This window comes from Schistocerca gregaria, chromosome 7 (assembly GCF_023897955.1).
Source record: "Schistocerca gregaria isolate iqSchGreg1 chromosome 7, iqSchGreg1.2, whole genome shotgun sequence".
Lineage (NCBI taxonomy): Eukaryota > Metazoa > Arthropoda > Insecta > Orthoptera > Acrididae > Schistocerca > Schistocerca gregaria.
In genome coordinates this window covers 380,718,938-380,740,660 of record NC_064926.1, presented here as the reverse complement: position 1 = coordinate 380,740,660, position 21,723 = coordinate 380,718,938, and the positions used below count along the sequence as shown (strand labels likewise).

The 21,723-nt window shown below is 44.5% G+C and overlaps 1 protein-coding gene across 1 annotated transcript in view; it reads left to right on the top strand.

Moving 5' to 3' along the window:
• Window positions 1–21,723, top strand: part of LOC126281767 (acetylcholinesterase-like) — a 100,471-nt gene that overhangs the window by 48,426 nt on the left and 30,322 nt on the right. Inside the window, exons 5-7 of the mRNA XM_049980965.1 lie at window positions 2,839–3,044; window positions 13,782–13,947; window positions 19,882–20,063. Coding sequence (XP_049836922.1) covers window positions 2,839–3,044; window positions 13,782–13,947; window positions 19,882–20,063 — 554 coding nt within the window. The remainder of the gene's footprint in view (window positions 1–2,838; window positions 3,045–13,781; window positions 13,948–19,881; window positions 20,064–21,723) is intronic.

The following is a 21,723-nucleotide window of genomic DNA, read 5'->3' as shown; positions in this document are numbered from 1 at the left end:
CTCTATTTAACTACAGAGGGCAGTTAAACTGACCGAAGACGGTGAGATATCTTGACGACAAACCCACTGGATCTCAGCCCGGTACTTTTGTCTCTTTAAAAGCAAATATGTGTCCTTCGTTAAAGCTGAAGATATGTTGTTCTGGCCGAGCAAACGCTCCTCGTATGTCCAGAACAACGGTGCGAAATGCGTCGCTGGGCGATGGATGTTCTTCATTCCACAGAAGCAAATGATTCTGTAGACGCTCGTAGCCCTAATGTTTTGATTTCAGCAATTGAGCATAAAATGGTTTTTATGTTGTGCTTCTCCATTATGCTGGCTATCTTGGCTGTGGGCGGCCCTGTGTACAGAAGAAACGCCAGGCGCTTGATTTCTCCTTCTGAACTGTTTTCTTTCTTCATTACACACACATTTGAGCAGCCGTTCTTGAGAAAGGTTTCGTGCAGATGCTGTAACTCGCTAGGCGGACTTTTCCTTCATGCATATGGCTCACGATCTGTGTGCCAGGGTGGTGAGTGCAGATTAGCATTGTGCTGGATGGTGGCAAGTAGTGGCGTTTAGGTAGTAATCGATGGTGTCTTTTTCTTTTAGATGGAATGTCCGAATATGCTGTCATGGTTCTTCATTACAGAAAATCTACGAACTATTTGCATCGGTTTTCTTCTGCGTCGACTGGGAACCTCAAACTGTATGTTATTGGAATGGTGTAGGAATTTTTGTAGGTTCTCTTCTCCATGCAGCCGAACCACGGATGTTTGGTCCCCACATCTGTAGAATGCCTTTGATTTCAGGCACGTAGTTCAGAGAGTTATTTCACGGAAGTGTTCCATATATAGGTTTGGCAATAGCTGGCACGAGAGGAGATCCATGGTTACTCTGTCCATCTGTTCAGAGAAGTTTCCATTACATTGAAAGTAGGTGGCGGTGAGCACAGACTGAAACAATTTCACCGTGTCACTGTCGACGTGACACTCTAGTAATGTTCTAGCCGTACCCGTATGACGCCAAATGTGAGTAGAAGTCAGTCAAAGCCCAACTAAGAGTTATAGGCACCTGGCGTCTGGAGCACCAGTTGCGAGCACGGCAGGTAGTAGATCGGCCAGACACCAAGATGTATCTCGCAGCGTTGTTCAGAACACGTGAGGAGCGTCCAACTCGGCTAAACCGACAAGTCGGCAGTGGCAGATCACAGGATGAAAGAAGGCCGCACGTTTCTTTTGAAACAGAGCTGCTGCGCTGTACCAGTGGGTCCTGGAAATCAGTTATAAAAGACACAGTGCAAATATGAGTACACGACGATCTCGTCAAGTGGGACAGCGATTACCAACTGGGTTCCTCTTGAGAGGTGGCATTAGTAAAAACACAGCAGTAACGCCCTGATGTGAAAGCGGCGGCGGCGGCGGCTAGTGGCACAGACAAGCAGCACCCGGAACTTCCTCCACGTCTACTACCGAAGGCAACATCTGTTCGGCGGGAACACGTGACTCGCCTGTACATTGAGCCCTTGGCAGACGAGTCTATGGCCCAGCTGCTGCAAAGGAACGAATTTTACATGATTACGACACTTCACCTGAAGATGAGGAATTGGAAACTGATCGAAACGTAGAAGGAACACAGCTCTACGATGTGGATGATATTCCGAGGACATGTAATGCAGTGCATGTTGTTATTTACGACGGTATGTGTGGCAGCGTGGTGTTAGTCAGGTGCGGTGTTCACATGTCACATGAGCATTCTGTTCGGTACAGCTGCCCGCCCTGATGACCTCTGCTGTTGATAGGCTTATGAGTGGAGAATATGGTCCTGTGTACACAACGTATGGTTTCACATCCGTTTGTGTGCGAAGAAGATTTACAGGGCTCGTTGAATGGACTGAACATTCCAATGGGTGTAGAATACGGATTGATAGTAAATAGAAAGAAAACAAAAGTAATGAGAAACATGTGAGAGCAGCGAGAAACTTCACACCAAGCTCTGTGTTCACGAAGAAGATGAAGTTAAGGTATTCTGTTACTTAGACAGCAAAATAACCTATGACAGACGGAGCAAGGGGAATATAAAAAGCAGACTATCACTGTCAAAAATGACATTATTGACCAAGAGATGTCTACTAGTATCAAACATAGGGCTTAATTGGAGAAAGAAAGTACTGATAATGTACTATTGGAGCACAGAATTGCAGGGTAGTGAAACTTGGACTGTGGGAAAATCGGAAAAGAAGAGTTTCGAAGCACTCGGGATGTGGTGATACAAAAGAATTTTGAAAATTAGGTGGACTTATAAGACAAGGAACGAGGAAGTTCTCTAGAGAATCTGCGTTCCTACAGGATGAATCTGTGTACCCGAGCTGTCTATGTCTAGAGGAAATCTCAAATGTGATCCTGATGTAAAACGTTGCCAAGGTCGAAAGTAGGACCCAGCCCAGCATGTAGCTAATTGAAAGTGGAAAATCGCCTAAAAATCACATCGAGGCTGTCCAGATGTCCGGCTCACCACCCCTCATCATTAGCCCGTGACAGATTCAGTGCGGACTGGCCAGCTAAATTACGTGATCTGAACCTCATAGAAAATGTCGATTACTGTTTGGAACAGCGGGTGAAACGTTGCAGTCATGTTCCCCGATATCTGGTAGCTCTACAGAATCTAATCATCAATGAGAATGTGTAACTTGAGGTGGACATGGAATAACGCATGATGAAAGTCGTTGACACCCTTCCACGCAGAATTATCAAGGCTTTAGATGGTGACACACGGTATTAGCGTGATGTCTTTTGGGCGAGACTATTTTCTTGTCCAATGTGATTATTCGTACTAATTGAGACACTGTTTGTTTTACAGGTCTGTTCCGGGGAGTGGTCATGGAGAGTGGCGAAGCGAACGCCGTCTGGGGCGTAGAGGCCAACCCCCGAGAGAAAGCTTACCGTCTGGCGGCGGCCCTCGGCTTCCAGACGCAGGGAGCCAACGATTCCGCCGTAGCGGCCTTCCTCAGGGCCGCCAGCCACTCCGACCTCACCAGAGACGACAACAGGGCCCTCTCTGATTTCGTGAGTCCAACTGTATCCACCTCGTTAAGCCTAAAAGCTTGTGACAGCGGCAACGACTATCAGTTGCATTTCAAAAAACTGTTTTCAGTACACTGAGGTAAGAAAAAGTCACGGTATGGTTACCTGCATTTATACAGATAGCGGTACTATCGCGTACACAAGGTATAAAACGGCAGTGCACTGGCGGAGCTGTCATTTGTACTCAGATGATTCATGTGAAACGATTTCATTAACAGACTTTGAATGCGGAGTGATAGCTAGGCACATGGAACTCTCCATTTCAGCCATTGTTAGGGAGCTCAGAATTCTGACATCCACAGTGGCAAAAGGGCGTCGACAATATTTGAGACGCTACTCCCGGGATAGCCGGCGCTTCCGATACGAAAGAGTCGACAGTAGCGAAAAAAATGCCAGCGTTCGAAAATTTATGTGAAGTGTAAGAGTGGTTAATGGGCGTTCACTTCCGCATTTCGCGGTCGAAAACGACAGTTTGCACGCGTCGTCGTGTGCCATGTGACAACAATGCCGTGAACAGGGGGGGGGGGGGCATTCGACACGGACATGCCTGTGAATTAATCGGCAAAGGCTCTAGACCCTCACCTGACCGTCATCCTCGTAGCCATCCAAACTCTTTTGATTCGAACTTTGGCGGCCGATGCGGCCGAGTGCTTCTAGGCGCTTCAGTCTGGAACCGCCCGACCGCTGCGGTCGCAGGTTCGAATCCTGCCTCGGGCATGGTTGTGTGTGATGTCTTTAGGTTAGTTAGGTTTAAGTAGTTCTATGTTCTAGGGGACTGATGAGCTCAGATGTTAAGTCCCACGGTGGTCAGAGCCATTTGAACCATTTGAATTTGATTCGCACTTTAAAATATCCCTGTGCAGGATTGTTAGGTACCGGCGGGAGAGTAACCCTTTAGGCCACCTCAGTTCAGTGTCTCTATTCCAGTGAGAAATCTGTGGGATGTCAGAATGGTTATCCGTATCACCAGTGCCTAGTCGTCAGTGAATGCATGTCTCTGTACGGAAACATTTTTTCAAATACCCATCGAAGGTGTGTGGGTGTCACCAAGTTTTGTTGCCAACCTGTGGAGCTGTAGTTGTAGCGGGTCCATTTGGCATTTCATTCACGTGCATGTCAATATCAGCTATTCCCCTCCCCGCTTCCTCACCTCTCACAAATGCCACAAGGAATCGAGAAAGAGGACGGAGGAAAAAGCATAAATACCCTTTTCTGCTCCAGATCAGGTTCAAATTTTGAACGGCTTAGTGATTCCACAGTTTAAACCAGAGCTACACTACAAATGGATGAGGGAAGCATTGAATCTTTCGGGGATGTCAACAGTATCAAAGGTTGTAAACAACGTCGTCCTGTTGCACTTTCCGCTCCACAGCGTCGCTTATTATGGCGAACTATATGGATGAACGCCCCAAGGAAAAGGGTGGTATCGCTAACACTCTATATAACATCGGCCATTTTATGTTGATTCTTACCAGAGGTATGTCCGAAATGTTATCCTCGGTGACCCATAAGGAAACAGCGTGATTTCAAGACTGGGAAGCGCAGTTCTGACCACTGTAGCAAAATCACCAAAAGAGGGGATGATACGTGGGTGAGGTGATGTATGTGGGATTCCCATGGTGTGACACATCGACGGTAACGTTGGGCAGATTTGTGGTGAAGTTAACCCACCTTACACCTCATGTTCTTATGAACTCTGAGTTTTTCACTCTTGTTGACGACACCTTGTTGTGTGAAGTATCGCCGAGCCGGAGGGCTATGCAGCAGGTCGTCATGCTTTTGCTGCATTACAGAGGAAGGTTGTAGGCGCATTCGAGCCATATTTCGATATTCTGCGTCGCACTAGGAGAAAATGCAGCGATTTCAAAGAAGTGACCCTTTAATTTAGCTACTGTTTTATTATGTGACGTGTCATGTAAATTTGCTGATAGCTGGATAGGTTACTCTTATCACCGGTTCTCTCAGTAATGAGGATGATTCACATTGAATCTAAACCGGTGATTTAAAAGAAAACATAATGTCAGCAAGACTAAGAGTAAGGCTGAGATCAGACTTACGATATATTAAACAGTTTCGAATATGAAACTTCCTGGCAGATTAAAACTGTGTGCCCGACCGAGACTCGAACTCGGGACCTTTGCCTTTCGCGGACAAGTGCCCTAACTTCTGAGCTACCGAAGTACGACTAACGCCCGGTCCTCACAGCTTTACTTCTGCCAGTATCTCGTCTCCTACCTCCCAAACTTTGCAGAAGCTCTCCTGCGAACCTTGCAGAACTTTCGTGGGAAAAGGTCCCGAGTCCGAATCTCAGTCGGGCACACAGTTTTAATCTGCCAGGAAGTTTCATATCAGCGCACACTACGCCGCAGAGTGAAAATCTCATTTTGGAAATCACTAATCACTCTCGATTTGTTTCGTTCTGACCACCATGATGGCATGATGTTACTGTAACTTGGCTTGGAAAAGTTGTCCGATGACATAGAGACAAACGGAATTATTGATAGGAGCTACATTTGGCGTTCTATTATAGTATATTTCCAGAGTATAAAATATATAGTTTTTCGGATAGCAAGACGACATCATTAATTTATAGCGATTGCCTGAATGTAGAGTTATACTCTACCAAAACTTCGGTTCGGTAGTTTTGATAGACTACATTTGGAAATTTGTGGTAAATTCCTATGGGACTAAACTGCTGCGGTCAACGGTCCCTAGGCTTACACATTACTTAATCTAAGTTAAACTAACCTACTCTAAGGACAACACACACAACCATGCCCGAGGGAGGACTCGAACCTCCGACGGTGGAAGCGGCGCGAACGTAGGAAGGGGCCTGAGACCGTGCGTCGGTAAACTACATAAATAACGTAATGAATTGTAAGATTACCGTTAGTATTGTTAGAATTGGTAGGGAAAGAAACATAAGTGACAGTGAAAGAGAGAAAATGAGAGTCGACAACTTTTATTTGTTTCCTTACTTCTTTAGTTTTCAGTTCGCATATAATTGAAACCACATATCATTCAGTGCTAGTCCTTTGTGTGCTTTAGACCAATACAAAATATAAACTGCATTTTACAGGTAATGAAAATTAGCTGATTGCGTGAATCTTGCGCTTCTGTGTAACCAAAGCAGCTACTTTTAGTCCCCATCTCGTAGTCGTTCGGTAGCGTTCTCGCTTCCCGGCGGCGTCAGGGATTTTCTCTGTCTCGTGATGGCTGGGTGTTGTTAGTTTCAAGTAGTTCTAAGTTCTAGGGGACTGATGACCATCGATGTTAAGTCCCATAGTGCTCAGAGCCATTTGAACTATTTAGCCAGCTACTTTTAATGCAAGTACAGTTAGTATGTTGTTTATGAATAACTGTTAGCTATATTGATCTCATAAAAGCAACTATGGTTTTTGAAGTTAATAAATTATTCAACAAGGCCAGGGGAGTGTTCGTGCTATATAGAGCAGATAAGTAGATGTCAGTAACTCACTTAGATAGTTATTTCACATAACTTAGTTCCAGTAAGATGGCCATAGAGGAATTATGGGCAAAGTTTAAGCAGATTGTAAATCGCAGTTTCAGAGTTATATGTTTAGTAAATGGATAAATGATGAAAAAGACCCACCATGATTTAATAACGAAATTCGGAAGATGCTGAGGAAGCAGAGGCTGTTGCACTCTCGGTTCAAAAGAGAACGCACAATTGACGACGAGCAAAGGTTAGTAGAGATTTGTGTCACTGTAAACAGCCGGGCATGGATGTGTGTGATGTCCTTAGGTTAGTTAGGTTTAAGTAGTTCTATGTTCTAGGGGGCTGATGACCTGAGCAGTTAAGTCCCATAGTGCTCAGAGCCACTGTGAACATATCTGTGAGCGAAGCATACAGCAACTATCACCATCATACCTTAACAAAAGATCTCGCAGAGAACCCGAGAAAATTCTTGTCTTACGTAAAATCGCTAAGCCATTCTAAGGCTTCCAACGAGTCCTCTGTTAATCAGTCTTGTGTGGCAGTTGAAGATAGCAAAACGAAAACCGAAGTTCTAAATTTCACGTTCAAGAAATCGTTCACACATGCGAATCGTACATCATTTCACCATCAAACAGACTCCCGTACGGACGACATAGTAATAAGCATCCCTGATGTAGAGAAACAACTAAAGATTTGAAAGCAAATAAATCACTAGGTCCGCATGGTAGCCCAATTCGAGTTTACAAAATGTACGACATTGGCCCCTTTCCTGGCTTGGATTTTCAAAAGTCCCAAGTGACTGGAAAAAGTGCAGTCGATTGCTGTAAATGAGAAGGGTAACAGAACGGACCCGCAAAAATACAGACGAATATCCCTAACTTCGGTTTCCTGAAGAATCCTTGAACAAATTCTCAGTTCGAGTATAATGAACTTTCTTGAGACAGAGAAGCTTATGTCCACGAATCTGCATGGTTTTAGAAAGCATCGCTTGTGGAAAACTCAGCTTTCCCTTTTCTCATATGAAATACTGCGAACTATGGATGAACCACAACAGTCAGGTCCCATATTTCTAGATTTCCGGAAAGCATTCTACGCGGTGCCAATTGCAGGCTGTTGAAGAAAGTACGAGCACATGGAATAAGTTAATAGATCTGTGAGTGGCTCGACGGCTTCTTAATTAATAGAAACCAGTGCGTTGCCATCGACGGCGAATGTTCGATAGAGACAACGGTATCGTCAAGAGTTGCCCAGGGAGGTGTGACAGGACCGCCGTTGTTCTCTATACACATAAATGATTAGGCGAAGTAGATGGTCAGCAATCTGCGGTTGTTTGCTGATGAAGCTGTGGTGTGCGGCAAGTTGTCGAAGTTGCGTGACTATAGAAAGATACAAGACGACTTGGACAAAATTTAAGGTAGAGTGATACGTGGCAGCTAGCTCTATATGAGGAGAAATGTCAGTTAATGCGGATGAGTAGGAAGAACAAACCTGTAATGTTAAGTTACAGTATTACCGGTGTCCTGGTTGAAACAGTCATTTTTTTTAAATATCTGGGCGTGATGTTGCAAAGCGATATGAGGTGGAACGAACATTTTACGAACTGTGGTAGGAAAGGCGAACGGTTGACTTCGATTTATTGGGAAGATTTTAGAGATTTTGGGAAAGAGTGTTTCACCTGTAAAGGAGACTGCATACAGAACGCTGGTGGGACCGGTTTTTGAACACTGCTCGAGTCTTTGGGATCCCCATCAGGTCGGATGGAAAGACATCAAAGCAATTCAGAGGCAGGCTGCTATATTTGTTAACTATAGTTTCGAACAACGCGTAAGTGTTCGGAGATGCTTAGAGAACTCAAGTAGGAATCCCTGGGGGGTTGGTGACGTTCTTCCCGACGAACACCGTTGAGAAATTTTGAGAACCGGCGTTTGAAGCTGACTGCCCAACGATTCCACTGCCACCAACGTGCGTTGCGCGTAAGCGCCACGAAGATAAGATGCGAGAAATTAGGGAGGTATAGAGGCAGTCGCTTTTCCTTCGCTCTAATTTCGAGTGAACAGGAAAGGAAATCGTTAGTAGTGGTACAAGATACAGTCCGGCACGCATCGTACTATGGCTTGCGGAGTATGGACGTAGATGTAGATTTACTACAACATTTCCTTGTTTCACGATATAAATCAATAATTTTAGAATAAATACGTAAATTAAACTTTGACAATTTCAGTTTTGCCATAAATACAGTTTATTCTTAAGTAACGATCTAGAACAAAAATGTTACGAAGGTTAGCTAGCCCTTTATATATCCTCGCTCAATTTATTAGACGGTTCACCGCTTCTAGTTTTTAGAGGAATTTACACACATCAAAAAGAGCTATGCGTCACCTCTGTTCCGAGAGTTTCGGAAGCTGTAGAGAAAATTGGAATATAGATCAACGCAAATATCATTTCCGCCACTTTTATTGCTCATGAAAACCACACATTGCATGTTGTACCACCACGCAACGAGACCTTCAGAGGTGTTAGTCCAGACTGCTGTACGCACCGGTACCTCTGACACCCAGCGGCACGTCCTCTTGCACTGATGCATGCCTGTATTCATCGTGGCATACTATCCAAAAGTTCATCAAGGCACTGTTGGTCCAGATTGTCCCACTCCTCAACGGCGACTCGGCGTAGATCCCTCAGAGGGGTTGGTGGGTCACGTCGTCCCTGGCCACTCTAGTCGAGTGATGTCGTTATGTTGAAGGAAGTTTTAAAAGATGTGCAGGATGGAGGCGCGAATTGTCATCCATGAAAACGAATGCCTCCCCTATAGGCTGCTGACATGGTTGCATTATCGGTCGGAGGATGGCATTCACGAATAGTACAGCCGTTACGGCGCCTTCCATGACCACCAGCGGCTTACGACGGCCCCACATAATGCCACCCCAAAACAGCAGGGAACCTCCACTTTGCTGCACTCGCTGGACAGTGTCTCTAAGGCGTTCAGCCTGACCGCGTTGCCTCCAAACAGCTGTCCGACGATTGTCTGTTTGATGGCATATGCGACAATCATCGGTGAAGAGAACGTGATGTCAAATCTGAGCTGTCCATTCTGCACGTTGCTGGGCCCATTTGTACCGCGCTGCGTGGAGTCGTGGCTGCAAAGAAGGACATCGCCGTGGTCGTCGGGAGTGACGTTGTGCGTCATACAGCCTATTGCTCACAGTTGGAGTCGTAATATGACGTCCTGTGGCTGCACGAAAAGCGTTATTCAACATGGTGGTGTTGCTGTCATGGTTTGTCTGAGCCATAATCCGTAGATAACGGTCATCCACTACAGTAGCAGCCCTTGCGCGGTCTGAGCGAGGCATGTCACCGACAGTTCCTGTCCCTTTGCATCTCCTCCATATCCGAATAATATCACTTTGGCTCACTTTGAGACGCCTGGGCACTTCATTTGTTGAGAGCCCTTCCTGGCACAAATTAACAATACGGACGTGATCAAACCGCGGTATTGACCGTCGAAGCGTGGTTGAACTACATACAACATGAGCCGTGTACGTCCTTACTGGTGGAATGGGTGGAACTGATCGGCTGTCGGACCCTTTCGTCGAATAGGCGCCGGTCAAGCACGTTGTTTACATCTTTAGACGGGTTTGGTTCAAATATCTCTGAGCACAATGGGACTTAACTTCTAAGGTCATCAGTCCCCAAGAACTTAGAACTACTTAAAACGAACTAACCTAAGGACATCACACACATGCATGCCCAAGGCAGGATTCGAACCTGCGACCGTAGCGATCACGCGGTTCCATACTAAAGTGCCTAGAACCGAGACGGATTTAGTGACACCTCTGAACAGTCAAAGGGACTGTGTCTGTGATTCAGTATCCACAGTCAACGCCTATCTTCAGGCGTTCTGAGAACTGGGATGATACAAAACTTATTTGATGTGTTTAGTCAGACACTGATCGGATATGTAAAGAAAGACATGGTGTGAGGTGACGTTCGATCGGTATGCAACACACTCCATGTACAGTTAATGGGTGTGAGACCTTAACTGAGCAAAACTACAAGGATAACTACCGTACTGTAGGAATACTTAGGGTAGTCTACGGCAGGCTACGGTAAATTTGCAACCCTAGTTGTAAGTGATCAGCTTGGCTCGCTTTTCTCATACAAAATTTTAAACTGTGTGGGTATTTTTTTAAGTCTTTATATCTTCTATACAGTAACATTCTGGAGTTGCTACCATGGTATATCTTATCGGTAGTGTGTGATTGAACACGAACAATAATGTTAGTGTGTGTAATGCACATCATCAGTACTAAATATTCAACTAACTGTCTTCGAACCAGACATTGATCATTTTTTGAGGTGTGTCGTATCGAATCGGACAACCACACCTAAAATTGTAAGTTATTACTTAGCTGATTTTTTCGTTGCTGGTCTATTTGTTTTCTTTACGGCACGTTGCCAATCGTGGCTCTTATCCTAAAAAGAAGAAACATTAACTGGTGAAATTGTGTCATTCAGGTGGCTTCCAGAGATTACTAAATGAAACAAAGTTACTGAACTTAGGAATAATTACATTCAGCACTATTTCACATTCCGAACTGTGCTGTGGCCTTCAGTCCAGAAACTGGTTTGATGCACCTCTCTATGCTACTCTATCCTGTGCTAGCTTCTTCATCTCCCAGTACCTACTTCAACCTACATCCTTTTGAATCTACTAAGTGTATTCATGCCTTGGTCTCGCTCTACGTTATTTACATTCCGCGCTTCACTACAATACTAAATTGATGATCCCTGGATGCCTCAAAAAGTGTCCTACCAACTGATCCATTCTTCTAGTTATGATTTTCCTGAATTCTATTCAGTACCTCATCATTAGTTACGTTATCTACCGATCTAATCTTCAGCATTACTCTGTAGCACTATATTTCGAAAGCTTCTATTCTCTTCTTGTCTAAACTATTTATCGTCCATGTTTCACATCCATACATGGCTACAGTCCATAAGTCTTCCTGACACTTAAATCTATACTCGACGGTAAAATATTTCTATTCTTCAGGAACTCTTTCCTTGCCATTGCCAGTCTACATTTTATATTCTCTCTACTTCGACCATCATCAGTTATTTTTCTCCCCAAAGAGCAAAACTCATCAACTACTTTAAGTGTCATCTGATTTAGTTCGACCACATTCCAGTACCCTGGTTTTGCCTTTCAAGACACTGTCCATGCCGTTCAAATACTCGTTCAGATCCTTTGCTGTCTCTGAAATAATTACAATGTCGTCGGCAAACATCAAAGTTTTTAGTTTTTTTTTAAGGATTTTAATTCCTACACCAAATTTTTCCTTTGTGTCTTCTACTGCTTGCTCAGTATACAGATTTAATAACATCAGAGACAGGCGACAACTCTGTCTCACTCCCTTCACAATCACTGCTTCTTTTTCATGCCCCTCGACAGTTACTACTGCCATCTGGTTTCTGTACAAATTGTAAACAGCATTTCGCTCCCTGTATTTTACCTCTGCTACATTCATAATTTGAAAGGGATTATTCCAGTCAACATTGTCAAAAGCTTTCTCTAAGTCAATATCTCTTCTGTTACCCAAGGATTTCTAAGAGCCCTCGTCTTTTCACCTACTTGATCCTCTGCTGGCTTCACTATTTCATCTCTCAAAGTTACCAATTCTTCTTCTACTGCATTTCTTTCCTCCGTACTTGTCAATCGTTCCCTAATGCTCTCTCTGAAACTCTCTACAGCCTCTGGTTCTTTCAGTTTATCCAGGTCCCATCTCCTTAAATGTCCACATTTTTGCAGTTTCTTCAGTTTTAATCTACAGTTCATAACCAATAGATTGCGGTCAGAGTAAACATCAGCTCTTGAAAATGTCTTACAATTTAAAATCTTGTTCCTAAATCTCTGTCTTACCATTATATAATCTATCTGAAATCTTCCAGTGTCTCCTGGACTCTTCCACATATACAAGCTTCTTTCATGATTCATAAAGTAAGTGTTAGCTATGATTAAGTTACGTTCTGTGCAAAATTCCACCAGACGGCTTCCTCTGTCATTCCTTACCCTCATTCCATATTCACCTACTACGTTTCCATCTCTTCCTTTTCCTACTATGGAATTTCAGCCCCCATGACTGTTAAATTTTCATCTCCCTTCACTATATGAACATTTTCTTTTGCCTCATTATACGTTACTTCAATCTCTTCGTCACCTGCGGAGCTCGTTGGCATATAAACTTGTACTACTGTGGTAGGCGTTGGCTTCATGTATATCTTGACTACAATAATGCGTTCATTATGCTGTTCATAGTACCTTACCCGTGCTCCTATTTTTTATTCATTATTAAACCTACTACTGCACTACCCCGATTTGATTTTGTATTTATAGCCATGTATTCATTTGACCAAGTCTCTTGTTCCTCCTGCCACCGATCTTCCCTAATTCCCACTGTACCTAGCTTTAACCTACCCATTTCCTATTTTAAATTTTCTAACCTACCTGCCCGATTAAGAGATCTGACATTCTACCCTCCGATCCGTAGAACACCAGTTTTCTTTCTCCTGATAACGATATCCTCCTGAATACTCCCCGCCCAGAGATCCGAATGGGGGACTACTTTACCTCTTGAATAGTTTACCCAAGAGGACGCCGTCATAATTTAACTAGTAACACAAAATACATCGGCCGTTCTACAAAAGACCACCAGATCCATTTACAGCAACTCTACCGCCAAGAGTGTCCATTTACAATTAGTGTCCCACCGAGATTGTGCACAATGAAGAATAACAGAGATGTAACATTTAAATCAAAGAACTTGTATCTTTGACGATAACTAAATCTGGTAAATCTTTACAACGTTTATAAAATGAATTTACAGAATTTTAAATTAAATGCTTCAACATTATTTCAGATATATAGAACACGAGTATTTGCACATAAAATCTTTTGTTTTCATGAACATTTATTTATATGAATTGTTTATACATAGTATAGTATCCATATACTTTGGTCTCGTTGGAGTCTTACTGTGTTATTGACTTGGCTGCATTACAAGTGTTAAAGATTTGAAAAAGTTTCTCATGTTCATTGTAATGTGATCATAGTATTTCCCAATATTCGACTCACATTATTTTAAAATGGGCATTAGCAACCCACTTGTCGGCTTGCGTATCGAAAACTTTATCATTACCACTCTCACTTTCGATTTGGAGTTCAGCAGTGTGCCTTCATCAGCACCCGTTGTTCCCCTCAGGAGAAGCGTCACCTGAGCAGACTCGCCTTCGTGCCCGTCATTGAACCACAGTCGGACACCGCGGTGGTCACCGAGTCTCCAGGGGACATCCTGAGGGACGGCCGCTACAACCAGGTCGCCGTCATGACAGGCGTCACCTCTGCAGATGGCGGCGTCGTTATTCTGTGTATGTGTACAACGTATCAAACACACTGCAGCACCAACACACAATTAGGGTGGAGCCGACTACTTATGAACGGCGTCAATCAGTCCGCCTCTCATGTAATGTTGTGCTTTTGTTTTGTCACGTTCAGCAGAGTACCTGTTCTCTCTCCATTAGCTCATGTTTTCCATGCCAGGTAATATAAATTGTGTGTGTTTGTTGTCATCCGAGTTACAACTGACAGTCAGCACAAGATGCACTTAATACCACCAGTCGCAAACATAGATAATTCCTCATTTGAATGGATGTGGATGTAATTATATACTCACGAAACTAGGATAATTCATTTGAAGATTTTGGGTTAGCTTTAAAGTAGCAGCCTGTGATGAGAACTGAATGTAATCTTCGAAGCCAGCTCCGGTGACAGCAGCCTGTCGTGATACTATGTTATCATCCTCGGGTGCGTGTCCCTAGACGTGCGGCCACGTGTTTGGGCCTTTCGAATCCAAGGGTACCGAGGCCGTCTTCAGAATTTCGATATTTGAATGGAGTGGAAAATTTGAGGCTGAAAGAACAAGGCGTTGTCTCTCCTGTCTTCTGGTTGGAGGGGACGCTTACTATTCCTCGCAGAGTCATCTTGGTGATTGGTCAGTGCGCCTACACCACATTTATTTGCTGTCTGTATGCAGAGACGAGGCAGTTTAAATTTTAGGGACAACCTACCGAGGCGGGGACGAATCGAGTCTCAGCAAGAAATCACTGTTCCGTGGTCAATGAAGTATGACGTGCTGTTTCTGTGCACATGTGGACAGTGATTTTTGGACCGTAGTTAGTCCTGTTATGAGTCAGTATTATCTATAACGAGTAACCTCAGTCGCTAGGAGTGGTGAAGGGTTCTCGTGAATGATGATTTCAGTACCGTTTTACGCAAATTCATATGGAACTGACCTTGGTCCTTAATCAGTCACGATACAGTTCATGTGTGCTCAGTTAACTTTCATACCTCTTTTCTCTGTAAATCATGAGCTGTCTTTCATGATTCAGTTATTAATTAACGAGCCCCTCGTTCAGGCCAATAAAGCCCAATGGATGTCTACCTGCTGCCGTGTCATACTCTGCCTTTCGGCTTCACGCGGATGCGGTGTGGAGGCTGGTCAGCAAACGACTCTCGTGCTCTCCTGGCCAGACCGTAGAGCCGCTACAACTCGAACAAGTAGCTCCTCAATCGGCATCAGAAAAATCCTTAACAGTTCCAGAAATTGAACCCAGGTCCTGTTTATTGGAAAACGTCTATGCTGCCCACTCAGCTATTTATTGAAACAGGTAGCACTGGTTTCTCCCAACTTCATTAATAAACGAGACACACGAATCAGATTTGGCCGTTAAAATTCCTATACCACGAAGATGAAGTGCTACAGACGTGAAATTTAACCGACAGGAAGAAGATGCTGTGATATGCAAATGATTAGCTTTTCTGAGCATTCACACAAGATTGGCGCCGGTGGCGACACCTACAACGTTCTGACACGAGGAAAGTTTCCAACCGACTTCTCATACACAAACAGCAGTTGACCGGCGTTGCCTAGTGAAACGTTGTTGTGATGCATCGTGTAAAGAGGAGAAATGCGTATCATAACGTTTCCGACTTTGATAAAGATCGGACTGTAGCCTATCGCGACTGCGGTTTATCGTATCGCGACATTGTGCTCGCATTGGTAGAGATCCAATGACTGTTAGCAGGATATGGAACCGGTGGGTTCAAGAGGGTAATACCGAACGCCGTGCTGGATCCCAACAGCCTCGTATCACTAGCAGTCGAGATGACAGGCATCTTATCCGCATGACTGTAACGGATCGTGCAGCCACGTCTCGATCCCTGAGTCAACAGATGGGGACGTTTGCAAGACAACAATCATCTGCAAGAACAGTTCGACGACGTTTGCAGCAGCATGGACAATCAGCTCGCTGACCATGGCTGCGGCTGCCTTGACGCTGCATCACAGACAGGAGCGCCTGCGATGGTGTACTCAACAACGAACCTGGGTGCACGAATGGCAAAACGTCTTTTTTTCGGATGAATCCAGGTTCTGTTTACAGCATTATGATGGTCGCATCCGTGTTTTGCGATATCGCGGTGAACGCAAACTGGAAACGTGTATTCGTCATCGCCATACTGACGTATCACCCGGCGTGATGGTATAGGGTACCGTTCGTTACACGTCTCCGTCACCTCTTGTTCGCGTTGACTGAAATTTGAATAGTAGACGTTACATTTCAGATGTGTTACTACCCGTGGCTCTACCCTTCGTTCGATCCACGAGAAACCCTACATTTCAGCAGAACAATGCACGACCACATGTTGCAGGTCCTGTACGGGCCTTTCTGGATACAGAAAATTTTCGACTGCGGCCCTGGTCAGCACATTCTCCAGATCTCTTACCAATTGAAAACATCTGGTCAATTGTGGCCGAGCAACTGGCTCGTCACAATACGCCAGTCTCTACTCTTGATGAACTGTGGTATCGTGTTGAAGCTGCATGGGCAGCTGTACCTGTACACGCCATCCAAGCTCTGTTTGACTCAATGTCCAGGCGTATCAAGGCCGTTATTACGGCCAGAGGTGGTCGTTCTGGGTACTGATTTCTCAGGACCTATGTATCCAAATTGTGTGAAAATGTCATCACATGTCAGTTCTAGTATAATATATTTGTCCAATGGATACCCGTTTATCATCGGCATTTCTTCTTGGTGCAGCAATTTTAATGGCCAGTAGTGTACAACGTTTTGATGTTGTAACAGAAAATCTCGATGTGACTAACTCCTCGATGTGACTTTTTTGTAGATAAAACATAAGTCACATTAGCTGGAAACTCATTAAAGACCACACGTCGTACATGATCCCAGACTGAAGTCAAATGGCGTCATGGGAGAGGGTCATGTTGGGTATGTGCATTTCCGCGTCCAACACTTTATCAGTGAAATGAAAGGAATTCCTATGCTGTCCGATTATACCTCACCACACATACACCATCCACTGTCGTTGTTGGAAAACCTGACAAAGATGATACGAGTTTTCCGTTGACCAGTTCAGAATGTTTCTCAATATTACGTTGTGGTAATAAACAAGAATTTATTGACAACATTTTTTTCTTGATGAAGAAACCACTGAGCCGTCCGGGCTGACCGAGCGGTTCTAGGCGTTTCAGTCTGGAACCGCGCGACCGCTACGGTGGCAGGTTCGAATCCTGCCTCGGGCATGGATGTGTGTGATGTCCTTAGGTTAGTTAGGTTTAAGTAATTCTAAGTTCTAGGGGACTGATGACCTCAGATGTTAAGTCCCATAGTGCTCAGAGCCATTTGAACCAATTTTGAACCCACTGAAAACTTTCTAAATGATGTTGAAAATCGCTGCCCTATACCGCTTTATGTAGAGAAACGTGGAACGGGCAATATTTAAATTTATGAAGCGTATACAGAACATCTCTTTGGCTGACACCAAACTCTCTTAGTACTTGATAACGACCGACTTGCAGCCTCAAGAAGCCGCTGCTACTGCTGTTCTTTTACTATTAATCTTCCTTTGTACATGTTTGCTTTCGGAAAAACTACCAATCTTCCCAACTTTCAAACTCTCTCTTTTAACTTTTTCTATTCACTGCTGAGGTTCATCTGCGATATAAATAACAATAAGGTTAAAGTGCTGTAGATATGCGTAGTTTCTTCGTTTTTCTAGTCACATCATTACGAAATTCTGGTAAGAAGGAAGCACGCAAATTTTCAGCTTTTCTAGCAAGGACTGGCAGTTGAATTTCAGAGGAGTGGTACTTATCAGAGGAAGTGGACTTGTACCCAGGCAGAGAGCTGTTCAGTGTACCGTTTGGCGTCCTGAATTCATTTTCGTAATTCCCCCAAATCACGTCCGGAAATGCCAGGATACTTCTTTAACTCAGGCCTCTGCCTTTCCCTGTTACAATGCAAATGTGCCACTACGCCGTGTCCAGTGATACCGTCGTCCCAAGCTCATATAAGTTACTCATTTAGGCCACCTTCAGTCTGCGCGGAGGCGAGGAGTAAGAGCAATGCTCGTTATAATACAAATCTATGATCATTCAAGACGAGCGAGTGCAACTATCGTTGTTTTCTCTGAGTTCTTAACGTAACTGAACCTTGATTTGGCCAGTGTGTACAGCGATAACACCGTCACACTGAGAAGAAAAAGCCAAGGTGTGCACATGTTATATTTATTATTAGTTGGTCGCTGATCATGGAAAGATGTAAGGCGATGTAAAGGATGTAGGATTCTACGTCAAGACTGAGATAATGGGATATTTGATGTAACTACTGACAAAATTTCCAATAAAAAATAACAGAGAACAAATTTCTCAAAAACACAAATCAAATTACAAAATTATGATAATGATGGGGAAAACCAACGAAAAATGAGGAAAAACATGTGGAGAAAGTGTAATAGGGTCTCCTCATCTGGGTAGCTCTCAAAATCAAAGTTAACGACACAAGATGCTGAAAATTCTAACGAATTAAGTATCATAGGTTGCGTGTCAGAGTGAGCAAGTGACGAGCTCCTCAGGATACGGATCGTGCTACCGTAACTGCGAAACATAACATTCCCAAAAATCTGCAAACTGTGTGCCCGTCAGCATGGAATAGTGTGGGGGAGATGAGTAATCCTCAAAGGCGGGTGGTGGTCAAGTGGCCGCGAAACATAATCTCCTTCCGTAGGTCTTTACGTTACAAAAAAATTCCGGTCAGGAGGAGACGGCTACATGCTTTTTCCACTGTGATAAACCATAGTTTAGACTATTTCATGAAAAAATGGGATATGCTGCAGACGTGTCCCACACTTAGCGTACAAAACCATCCTTAAAGAATATGAGGTTGGTACTAGGATAGGCAGTGTCCCATCGATTGGTCGGCTTCTTCGCACCAAACACAATGGTGGGATAACTCAATTCGATAGGGTACACCAACCTTTGATATATCAACAGAACGAACAAATATGTCATGCTCAATTATTTCTGGGCGGTGGCAATGGCGTTTATACTTAGGAGGCGTACCGGATCTGCTGACAAAAAAATGAAGCGAAAAATGGCCAGCTCACAGGGGAATTTCGTCCTTCATGGTGAGATTTACTGACTGCCTCCTGCTGACAAAGAAGACTCACAGACAACACCGGGAAAACACCGTTCAAGTGAGAAAAACACATGGCTTTCCTCCTGGCACATTTGCTCTGTAAACTCTAGATAAAATGAATTGTCAAATGCTGACAAAAATGTAACAACGTCACAGTGCGATATGTGACGCAGTTCACAGAATAGTCAGTTTTTGTACGGTGTGATTAAGCCAGCGTAATGAACAATATTTTTTGGAGTCTCGTCTGCTGCAGTCAGTAACAGTAACTAAGTAGGATACAACATGGAACTGCTCCACAAACCCAGTTCTGTGAGAGCCAGGAAATGATAAGGGAGCATTATCAATATGCGAAAAATGACACATGCAAAATTTTTGCCGCACTGATACTTGTCATTTCCTAAACTGGTAGCCTTTTAAATTCTGTTCACAGAAGGTACAAAAAAATCAAAGACAACGCTTCAGGATTTGCCTTAGAAAAACTGGAAGACATTTAAGGAAATGAGTCGAGCTTCAAGTTGAGCCATACATTCAGCGATAGGTGTGAATCAGTCAACTTACGCCAACACACGTTTAACGTGATGTCTTCCAAGGTCAAATAAGAAAAATGGGTGATTGGGTGGTTTAGCAACACTCATTTTTCCTCTTTTCCCTTAAGATAATGGAATTATAGTGCCTAACACAATACTGACGTACTACAAAGCCTCAGTCAGACTCTGAATTTTGTTTAATCACAACTGTTAGTGATTCAAATGAGTGATTACATGTACACAGCGGTAAAATCCACAGGAAACGTGTATGTTGTTGCAGCGTCGGGAATCCTGTGGAACGACGCTTATGCTGCAGATGTAAGAGAGAACTTCACAGACATCGTGGGATCCCAGCTACAGTTGCCAACAGTGGAGGAGCAGACTGATGCGGCAGTAAAGCTCGAGAACTTCTACTTCGGAGATGAAGGATTCTCCATAGACAATACTCAGGCGGTTTACGACGTAAGTACTGCCTCATTGTAGCTCTTGTCTCATTTCCAGAATAGGTGCTGCGGAAATGACAGACAGGTAAGCATATAGGACATAAAATAGGTAAACGATCTTGGTTTTTAACATTTTAGTTTCATTCCGCTTTTGAAGGAATTTTTACTGATGTTTTAGTTTTTACAATGGGGTTCCGAAATGAATCAAATCCCTATTAACCCTCTGTTATTGACTAGTGGATTATAGCCTAACAGTTTAGAATAGTTTGACCATGTGCAACTGAAACAAACTGATCAGTTAATATTTTTACGGTAGTTGTTTCATATCAAACCCAACAATGCTAATTACGATGTCAGCCAGCAATAATCGGTACATACTTTGTTGTTAAGGTTCTATACATACACTCCTGGAAATTGAAATAAGAACACCGTGAATTCATTGTCCCAGGAAGAGGAAACTTTATTGACACATTCCTGGGGTCAGATACATCACATGATCACACTGACAGAACCACAGGCACATAGACACAGGCAACAGAGCATGCACAATGTCGGCACTAGTATAGTGTATATCCACCTTTCGCAGCAACGCAGGCTGCTATTCTCCCATGGAGACGATCGTAGAGATGCTGGATGTAGTCCTGTGGAACGGCTTGCCATGCCATTTCCACCTGGCGCCTCAGTTGGACCAGCGTTCGTGCTGGACGTGCAGACCGCGTGAGACGACGCTTCATCCAGTCCCAAACATGCTCAATGGGGGACAGATCCGGAGATCTTGCTGGCCAGGGTAGTTGACTTACACCTTCTAGAGCACGTTGGGTGGCACAGGATACATGCGGACGTGCATTGTCCTGTTGGAACAGCAAGTTCCCTTGCCGGTCTAGGAATGGTAGAACGATGGGTTCGATGACGGTTTGGATGCACCGTGCACTATTCAGTGTCCCCTCGACGATCACCAGAAGTGTACGGCCAGTGTAGGAGATCGCTCCCCACACCATGATGCCGGGTGTTGGCCCTGTGTGCCTCGGTCGTATGCAACCTGATTGTGGCGCTCACCTGCACGGCGCCAAACACGCATACGACCATCATTGGCACCAAGGCAGAAGCGACTCTCATCGCTGAAGACGACACGTCTCCATTCGTCCCTCCATTCACGCCTGTCGCGACACCACTGGAGGCGGGCTGCACGATGTTGGGGCGTGAGCGGAAGACGGCCTAACGGTGTGCGGGACCGTAGCCCAGCTTCATGGAGACGGTTGCGAATGGTCCTCGCCGATACCCCAGGAGCAACAGTGTCCCTAATTTGCTGGGAAGTGGCGGTGCGGTCCCCTACGGCACTGCGTAGGATCCTACGGTCTTGGCGTGCATCCGTGCGTCGCTGCGGTCAGGTTCCAGGTCGACGGGCACGTGCACCTTCCGCCGACCACTGGCGACAACATCGATGTACTGTGGAGACCTCACGCCCCACGTGTTTAGCAATTCGGCGGTACGTCCACCCGGCCTGCCGCATGCCCACTATACGCCCTCGCTCAAAGTCCGTCAACTGCACATACGGTTCACATCCACGCTGTCGCGGCATGCTACCAGTGTTAAAGACTGCGATGGAGCTCCGTATGCCACGGCAAACTGGCTGACACTGACGGCGGCGGTGCACAAATACTGCGCAGCTAGCGCCATTC